Below are 9671 nucleotides of genomic sequence, written 5' to 3' on the forward strand. Positions count from 1 at the left end.
ATATATATATATATATATAAAACATCACAACAATAGAAAAGTTAGCTTACTTGTGTATTTGCAGAAGTAATACACTCAACTTGTGTATTTACAAGGTGTATTTCCCCTAAGGACAATGGAAGTATAAAACCAGGATATACTTTCGGTAAGTGAGCTGAAAAGGATTGATAAGTTTATGAGTAAAACGAGAACATTCCCATGCTATACAACAAAATAATCCTTCATTACAGTGAGAGAGAAAAAAATACCATTAATACTTACCATTAATCAAAGTAAACACAGGATCTTTTATGTTGTCCAAGAAAGAGTTGAGTTGTGTGACCTGTTGATTAGAATTATTGCTCTGATGAGACTTGATTATTTTCAAAAACATGATTTTAATAATTACTTCTCTTTGCTTTTTACCTCAAAAGGGTTTATGTTGGTTTCTTTTATGCTTGCTTCAATTCTGTTTAGGAGAATACAGTTTGTATGTAATTTTAGATCACTATCTCACATTCATAGATGGATACACACTACTCAAATACTCACTTATTAGGGGTTAATTTTACTGCCAGATTAAGCTCAGTCCCATATACTTGAGCGCTGACACTGCTCTTCTGTTGGATGAAAGGAGATATTACCGTAGTTATTTAAATATATTCCAGTCAATAACAGACCATAGAAAGACCCCTTCCAAGACAATAATAACTGAATTTACACACCTTAGCCTGATCAAAAGTTTGCATACCCTCAGCTCTTAATATAGTGTGATGTTTCCTTAATGACAGTAGGTGTGTTTACACCACTCCAGTCCAGACCCACTGCTGTGCACATTGTGTATGTCTCTCTTATCTGACACACTCAGTACAGTTCATGGAGCTCTTTTCTAATGAACTGATGATCTGATTCAGGTGTGTTAAATAAACAAGACATACAAAATGTGCAGAGCAGTGGGTCCCCAGGACTGGTCACCGTGATTTTGCCAAGCAAGACATGTTCCTGCATCAACGTTTTTTTGTTGGTCCTGGAACATTCCTGTCCAGAAACATAGTCCTAACCTAAAGCAAATGTCAGGCGAAATGAATTCAATCTCATTTCAAATTCTGACCATCTATTAGCTCTAAACATTGAAATCTGATTCACATATTAGTTTATATGTGCATTACATGTAATCTGAAAAAAAAAAAAAAAAAAAAAAAAAACTTCAGTGCATGCACAGTGTCCAGCTACCACGTTCAGGGCCAGAGAAAGCCATTTTGCCATTTTTAACCTTGATGACACATATAAAAAGAAAACTGATATATGTCAGAAGAGCTCTTTTAGCAAATATTACACATATTTAGTACATATTTAGTCTTTTGTGACTCACCAGATTGAGGACAAAAAGTGGAGAGAGTTTGTTGTCAGACTGGATAACGTAAGCTGTCACTGTACTGAGGACCTCAAGAATCAAATCTTTGGTTTCAAATTTAACGACAGGCTCCTTTACTATCTGTATCTCCAGCATCATCTTCTGATCAGGGTATCTTTTAGAAATCTGAAATAAAAATACAAGGTTTGTGCCTTTGATGCTTTGTCGTTTTTTTTATACACAGATTTTAGTCATTTTCTTTGTTAAGTTTATATTTAGTTTTCTTTGTGGAATTATTTTAATAGAATGGTAAAATGTCCATACTTCAGGAATGTATGCTCCAAATGTCTTGGTACTGAGAATCACAGATGGGACCTATATAAAAAAAAAGCTGTTACTGATTGTGTTTGTTACTATTTGTTACTAACTTTGTTACCCATGGGGGCTCATACTGTATTTACAAACATAAATATGTAATCATTTGCATTTGTAATCCAATCCTTGATTTGTATGCATCAAAAACAGCCCAACCACTATTTCATACAATCTTAAGGACTGAAAGCTTATGACATTTGAAGCTCACCATGTCTTCAGTGATTCTGTAGATCAAGAGACCAGATTCGTGGATATCCGCCATTATTGAGTTGATGGTGAAAGCAGATATTCCAATGTAGAACATTTTTGTATTATGGGAAGGCAATGTGAAATCTGTGGGGGAGAGGTGGCTTTGTTTTTGTTGTCCCAAGTGGATGAATATGTCCTAAAATTGTGATAAACATCCAAATTCAGATATAAAAATGTACATTTACATTACTCTTCAGACTTAACAATAACTAAATATCACCTTTGCACTTAACTCAATGCTGTCACTAGAGATGACAGCAGGCCCCAACGAGAAGTCAATCCCATAATGTTCAAGTACTTTGCCTAATATTAAAGGGTCACAACAGAATTTTTTTTTATTTTATTTTTTATTTTTTTGGATGCCATGAATGCTGTCATGAAATGATTTTCGTAATCATCACAGTCAGGTTACTAAAATGTATTCATAGTACCATTTAATGTTGCCAGCTGAGGGTTAAAACCTGCAATGATGTTTTTCACCATGGAACAGATCTGAAACAGCACAGTTAATATTGACATGGAATGAGACTCTTGGTTTCTGTTGTGAACAGTGAATGTTCAGTGAGTGTCTCACCAGCGTGCCAGCAGCTCTGGGTAAAGCTGATAAAAGCCTGGAAATTCCATCAATCAACATAAATCTGAAAATACAAAATTTTAAAGTGTTAGTTCTTATAAGCTGTAAGCTAATTTGTGTAAAATTCTGTGACATCTGGGAACATAAACCAGAATAAATTGGTATCTTTTTTAATGTTATGTGATATTTGCAGCACTTACAACCCAATGGATAAACATATGTTTTATTACAAATGAATCCTGATTTACCTAGTTATTAGCCAGCTGCTATTTGTGATGTGGTGAGCTGAACAAAATTACCTAGTACGGTCGGCTGTGAAAGTTCCAATTTCTGTTTTACAGTTTTCTATGTTGAGTGTTAGGTGGCCAGTTTCATCAACTTTGACTGCAACTTTGGCAGTAATGGTCAGTGTATCTGCATCCGCCTTAAACGGACTACTGCTTTTTCTGTGAAATAGAGTTCAGAGCATTATTTCCTCTTCAGAAGCCTCATTTAACTCATTGTGTGTTAACCTCTATATATGTGTCTTTCCACAGACTTGTTGAGGCAGCTCTGAACAAGGACTGTTTTGTATCCAGATACCTTGAAAAGACATTCACATCAAAGCCACTTTTTGTAAAGATCACTGTAAAGATCAGTGTAAAGATCAGTGCCATGCAAATAAGTTGTATAGAGCTTCTGAACCACCAGGTTCAGAAGTAGTGTTAAAGGGTTAGTTCACCCAAAAATGAGTAATTAGTCAGTATCTAGAAAAATTCATTTCTGGAGGAACTGCAAAGTGTTCTTGCTCGGGTGCAGTGCACTAACATTAGCAGGTAGTGGATAGATGCGAGATGCGAGAAAAAATGCGAGAATGCGAGAAAAAAGATGTCAAACTGTTTTATTTTTTAATTTAATTCCTCAATCAGCGCTGGACCGGCATTTTCTGTTTTCCGCTGAGCCCTGGCCATAGACAGATCATGTGTTTTACCCTATCAATGCAGTGGTCTGCGTTGCGCTGATCTTATTCACACTATCGAGTGTAGGTGCAGCATTCTAACATTGAGTCATAATGAGCTGTTTGTGAAGAAATTATCCTCTTCCAAATTATGTCATTTTAATCACGAAACTGAAACATTCAAAAACAATTTGCTCTTTATGGTGTGCGAGTGATAGAGCGCGGCAGCAACGAACCATCAGCTTGCAGCGTAACAACATTGAATGCTCGGCCGAAAAGCTGATCATAGCTGTACAGGGCGACTTATTATTTTCCATCTCCATAAATATATCTAGTAGTAAAGCTAATGCAAGGGCTAGAAATCTATTAATCTTTTGCTGATACTTCCTTAGCTGTGTCTGAAACCGCTCACTGGTTCACTAATCCCTACATGTGGCAGTTGAGTGCACTACATCAGCAAAGAATTCGGACGCTGACATAATTATCACGCGCCAGAGAGCTCGGACAATTTGTCATAAACATTACCTACCCATCTTTAATATTTCCTTTTTTTGGCTGTATGAATTGTATGTAACAATTGTATGTATGTATTTTTCACGTTTATTGCGTTATTTGATTAAAAAAAAGATAATAAAAACACTTGCTTGTCATATTTATTTACTTTTTACATTTATATGTGAAAATAAAAGAGAACAAAACACTACACAACACATTTGTTTATTCAAATATAGATATAACGGTATATATAAATAAATAACCAGGCGTCTGGTCTTATAAATGATTGTTTTCTAACTCGCGTGCACCGTTGCCATGGTGACATTTTTGTTTATTTTTCATTCGCGCTCTATCGCCTTATCGTGTTGGATTGTGGGAAATAGTGTCTCAGCAAGTGTACATCGTATGTACACTCGAATTCAGAGAGGATTGTGGGTAAAAGTAGTGAATAATGTAGGGAATGATGTCGTTCACTCAGAATTCGGACACCACGACAAAATGGCCGATATAACATAAATATATTTAGGACTTAGGGGTGTAACGATACGCGTATTCGTATCGAACCGTTCGGTACGAGGCTTTCGGTTCAGTTTTCGGTACGCATTACGTACCGAACGGTTCGTTGGACCATTTTTTCTGCCGACCAAAATTTCATTATTTCAAATGAAGGCGCGTCGCGGGTGGCAAGCGCGCTCATAGAGGCGCTGGCGCGACCACAACATCAATTGGCAAATGCAATGTAATGAACGAAACTGAGCTACTCATATTGTGTTTGTGTGGACCGTTTATCAGTTTTGACCTGTGAAATGGGACTCGCGAGCCCTATGCGCGAGCCTGGTCAAGCAACACCACACAGCGCTAAGAGATCCAGACCAGTAAAGAAAGCATTTGAATTCGCCACTGAAGTAATTATCGCTGGCGCTGCGAGATCTGAGAAACATGCACATTTCTCTGTTATTAACGGATCAAACAGCGCTGACGTGGAAACCAGGAAGAAACATTGTGCCATGAATGAACTCCGTTGTCCACAGATCAGCAACATTCACCATGGAGTTACTGTAGTAGGCCTAAGTAGTAACACTAACTGCAAGGTATGGAAGTTTGTCAGGAATAGTGGGCTATAATGCTCTCAAGTAACATTACGTCGGTTTTATTTTGACATTATGAATACAATTGCTGCCCTCAAATGTTAATCTGAACTAAAATAAACCTTTGTTTATAACTAGCCTACTACTACAATATTACATTTCATTTTGTCCAAGGAGCTGTTTTGTTTTATATGCTCATAAGAAGGGTCAAATAGCTACATTATTGTTCAGAAAAAAAGCAATAAATAAATCATACTTTATGATGTTAGTTTCATTAGCCTAAATAAAATAATAATTAAAAAAAAATAATTAAAGGAAATTTCTATGTTATTTTTTATTTTTGCTGTATGGAAAACATACCGAACCGAACCGTACCGAACCGTGACCCAAGTGTATCGTATCGAACCGAACCGTGAATTTTGTGAACCCTAATAGGACTACATTCATATTTTAATTTTTATTATTATATTATATATTTAAAATTATATTGCACTATTTTACAACTACCTAAAATAAAATCACTTTACTTAACAAACTAGCTAAGCTGGCTGCATTCACTGAGGTAAATTATAATCATCAAAAATAGTATATGTAATATTCACAACAATAACCGTTAAAAATACTGTCATTTGTATAACAATGGCGAAATGTATGAATACTTACACACATACGTAAACTCCTCCATCGTTAGTTATGACCGTTCTGACTGGTGATGACGTGGTGCGCGAAATGACAGTTGGGTGATTATCGCTCTCCACTTCCTGTGAAGTGATGTATCGATGTTCCCTTATTCCCTATGCCGTGCGCAGTGCCCTTCGAACTGAACATGTTCGCTCCCTTCAGATTAGAATCTAACTTAAGATGGCGGAAAACCCTGTGAAGTCCACTTCGCAGTCCACAACGCACCTCTAGAGCGACGTTGTTGATTGTTTGAGCATGTGACTGCGCGTTTCTCCTTGTTTTCTATTGTTATGCGCAGCATATTTCCCGTGCGCACAAACACAGCCACAGACAATGAATTGTTTGTTCGGTTAGCAAAGAAGAGCATGATGTATTTTGTATAAAGTTTTGTTTTTTTGTTTTTTTTGTTATTAACTGCTTTGAGACCTGGAAATGCACAATTCATGCAAACAAATCTGTATATATTAATAAATGAAGATGATTAAATTAGACCAATGCAAAAAACGAAATTCATGCCTGCATTTATTAAGACAAACCTGGTAAAAACGAATGCAGTCTATACACTGACTTCGCAGCTCTGTGAACAGTGCCACCTACTGTCTAAATGCATTAACATTAAAAGTGTGAGGTGAAACTCTTTCATTGACATAGGTAAATGGGTTTGTCTATTAGCCTGAAATATATATTTTTTTAAACAATTCAGATCTTGTGCTTCCTCACATTGGAGTCCCGAGTTTAGGGGACGACCGATTATCGGCGTGGCCGATTATCGGCGCCGATATTAAGCATTTTTATTGTTATCGGTATCGGCCATTTTAAAAACCGATTTGCCGATAAAACAATTTTATTTTGAAATGCGCGATCTGGCACTGATCCAGCCACCTCAGTCAGAGCGCACCGCTCTGTGGCCTAGACTAAGCCCCGCCCATAGTCCATCTGATTTGTTGGGAGTCACGAGTCTGGCCAATCAATACGGCTGGCACGGCTGGAAAATGTTCCGCTCTCACACCGAAAGCACTTGCTAACAACAGGAGCTGCTTCAGTGATCAATGATCATCACACATCAGTTATCTATCTCTCGAAGGTAAGAAAGCAGTAAACGTTCCTGAAGTTGCATTAAATCACTACACTGAAGTTGCAAAACACCTAAATATAATCGATTTATGATGACAAGCGCTGTTCACAGTTATTATACTGTGAATTCCCGGTCAATGTCCGTCATTGCAGTGATATGCTTTAACGGAGCTTCACATCAGTGCTAGTGAAACTAAAACGTACTTCTCTCAACATTCGGCCAACTGAACGTTATATTTTGAATAGATTATCAACACGAATGAATTCACTCACGTCTGCTGCGGTTTTTGTGTTGTTCACATCGCTTCACTGAACAGCAGTGTCCGTTCCGTTTGGGCTTTTAGTCAAAAAATTGCGCACATTTGGAGAAATATTGCTTTGTTCTCTCATGATTGCAAAATAATTTGTCACAGAATTATCATTATGCAATTTTGAAGAGCTGAAAGGGCATCCATCAAGCGCGAGCTCTGACGCCCCGACGCGAGCTCCCTATTCCTGATTTATCTCCGCGGCCGCGCTCTTTCATTTGACGAATAACGTTAGTTGTCAATAATAATCTCACATTGCACGTTTCTGGATGACGCTGTCCTGTATACTTCCTAGTTTGTATCGTCGTGATAAACAGTCAAACAAACATTTCACACATCAAAAATAAAGAGAAAAAAACTATTACACTATTACAATATGCAGGGCCGTTTCTAGCCTTTTTGGCACCCTAGGCAAGATTCCTATTGAACCCCCCCCCCCCCCCCTCCACTGTCCTTCTAGGGGGGTTCGGGGGCATGCTCCCCCGCAAGAAAATTTTGTATATTTTAAGGTTAAAATCAATTAAAGTTGCATCAATCTGGTACTTTGAGAGCTAAAAATTAAGAGCTTCAACCCATGAACTGTGCACATTGAACAAAGAAAAACCATTGACTTATTAGTTATCATGATATAGAGTCTCAGTCTACATTACATTATCACTGGTGTTTATGATTTATATAAGTATTCCTATGACGTAAAATCCATATAGCCAATAATATGTAGGCTACTTTATAAATTAAAATGAATATTTCAAAAGTATATTTTACATTACACTATAGTATCGGAAAATTACAATACTTTTGTCCTCCTAATTTCTTCACTTGCAAGAAATAAACCCTTGAGCTTTTATTTTGGAGAAAAACACCAGATCACCATGCTGATCGCGTGAGCAAAGTGCGCACTTTTCTTTAAATCACGCAGCACAAACAGAATGTCTAGGCTACTTTAAAGTCTTGTGCTGTTTTATAAAGGCACAAAGCCTTTTGATTTCGATTTTAATTCATTGACAAAATATAACGCTAGAGACCTTTATGTTAGGCTATAAATTTTACATCTCAAGTGTTGGGAAAAGGGAGAAGAGCGATTTCGGCAAAAGGCGGATTCGAATTCCAGTCGAACGCATCCAAAGCTATACTTTCAAGCACCTCACGCCTTATGACCTATGCCACTGTAGATATTTAGTGGTGGGTGTATTTTTGCTAAAAAAGACAGGCACTTAGTGCAAATATACGCTCCATTATCGGAAATGGAAAAAAAGAAGGATTTTTTTCTGGTGTGGTGGGGGCGCTCAATGGCGCCCCCCAGCTGTTTGCGCCCTAGGCGACCGCCTAGTTTGCCTATGCCTAGAAACGGCCCTGACAATATGGTTTGTGTGTGATTTTAATGCAATTCTGGGTATACTCATATGAATAATGTTCACATTATGCATGCAAAAGCAGGTGTAGTGATTAGCTGCAAATAAAATGCTAAATATAACATACACACACACACACACACATACATATATATATATATATATATATATATATATATACATATATATATATATATACATACATACATACATGCATACATACATGCATGCTTGCTTGCTTGCGCGCGCACGCACGCACACACACACACACACGCGTACACACACATGCGTACAGAATAGTCACCTCTATTATTTGGATGCTCCCGCTACTTTTTATGTTTGTTGTTATTATTAATAATGTTGTTATTATGAACAGTTCTCAGAATTAAAGATATTTTAAAATAATTTAAAGAGAGTCTTTGTCAGAGTCTTTGCCTTTTCATTCTTAATTTTGACATAAATTTTTATTTTTACACTAGACACATATCGGTTCAAAATATCGGTTATCGGCCTACTTGATCTGTAATAATCGGTATCGGCATCGGCCCTGAAAAATGCATATCGGTCGATCCCTACCCGAATTCATGTATAAAGTTTGGTTTCGATACGTGAAAGCGTTCCTGAAATATGAACTACTTCCTGTTTTGGTGACTACGCCGCTGATTTCGTTTGGCTGTGACGGGCAAACGCTTCCGAAAATCAAAAATCCTTCTAGTAACTTTTGTGAGGCTTGGTCCAAGGATCATGTATGTTTCGTGAAGTTCGGACCAAATTTGTGACCTGTGAAAATTTAGTTTCGCTTTCTGTTCAATCCAATATGGCGGACAAACGACATGGACTGGTGATGTCATCTTCGCGAGCAACTTACACTGGTACTGACCGGACGTTTTAAAGTTGGAACGGTGTCTCTGTCTCAAAGGGCCTAGGCGCAGGAGCTGGCCAAAATTTTTCTCCCGGGAATAATAATAATAATAATAAGAAGAAGAAGAAGAAAACTTAAGAAGAACAATAAGTGTGCTGCTTTCAGCAAGCACACTTAATTACTCACCCTCATGTTGTTCCAGCCCGTAAGCCTTTCGTTCATCTTCGTAACACAAATTAAGATATTTTTTATTAAATCTGAGAGCTGTCTCACAAGACAATTTAAAATCAGTTTAAAATAGTACAAGTGACTACAGTGGCTCAACCTTAAGTTTATCGACTAG

The 9671-nt window shown here is 37.4% G+C and overlaps 1 protein-coding gene and 1 long non-coding RNA gene across 2 annotated transcripts in view; both read right to left on the reverse strand.

Moving 5' to 3' along the window:
- LOC311295372 overlaps nucleotides 1-9671 on the reverse strand; it is a 383037-nt gene that overhangs the window by 327007 nt on the left and 46359 nt on the right. The gene's annotated exons all lie outside the window — the stretch shown is intronic.
- The window catches only part of LOC311295353 (bactericidal permeability-increasing protein-like), a 43569-nt gene that overhangs the window by 233 nt on the left and 33665 nt on the right, over nucleotides 1-9671 (reverse strand). The window contains exons 5-15 of the mRNA XM_084416692.1: nucleotides 2831-2977; nucleotides 2532-2595; nucleotides 2389-2449; nucleotides 2178-2260; nucleotides 1917-2093; nucleotides 1658-1708; nucleotides 1352-1519; nucleotides 532-599; nucleotides 406-448; nucleotides 262-322; nucleotides 51-154 (exon numbers count right to left, since the gene is read on the reverse strand). Coding sequence (XP_084272818.1) covers nucleotides 51-154; nucleotides 262-322; nucleotides 406-448; nucleotides 532-599; nucleotides 1352-1519; nucleotides 1658-1708; nucleotides 1917-2093; nucleotides 2178-2260; nucleotides 2389-2449; nucleotides 2532-2595; nucleotides 2831-2977 — 1027 coding nt within the window. The remainder of the gene's footprint in view (nucleotides 1-50; nucleotides 155-261; nucleotides 323-405; nucleotides 449-531; nucleotides 600-1351; nucleotides 1520-1657; nucleotides 1709-1916; nucleotides 2094-2177; nucleotides 2261-2388; nucleotides 2450-2531; nucleotides 2596-2830; nucleotides 2978-9671) is intronic.

The sequence above is a fragment of the Rutilus rutilus genome, assembly GCF_951802725.1.
Source record: "Rutilus rutilus genome assembly, chromosome: 8".
Taxonomy (NCBI): Eukaryota; Metazoa; Chordata; class Actinopteri; order Cypriniformes; family Leuciscidae; genus Rutilus; species Rutilus rutilus.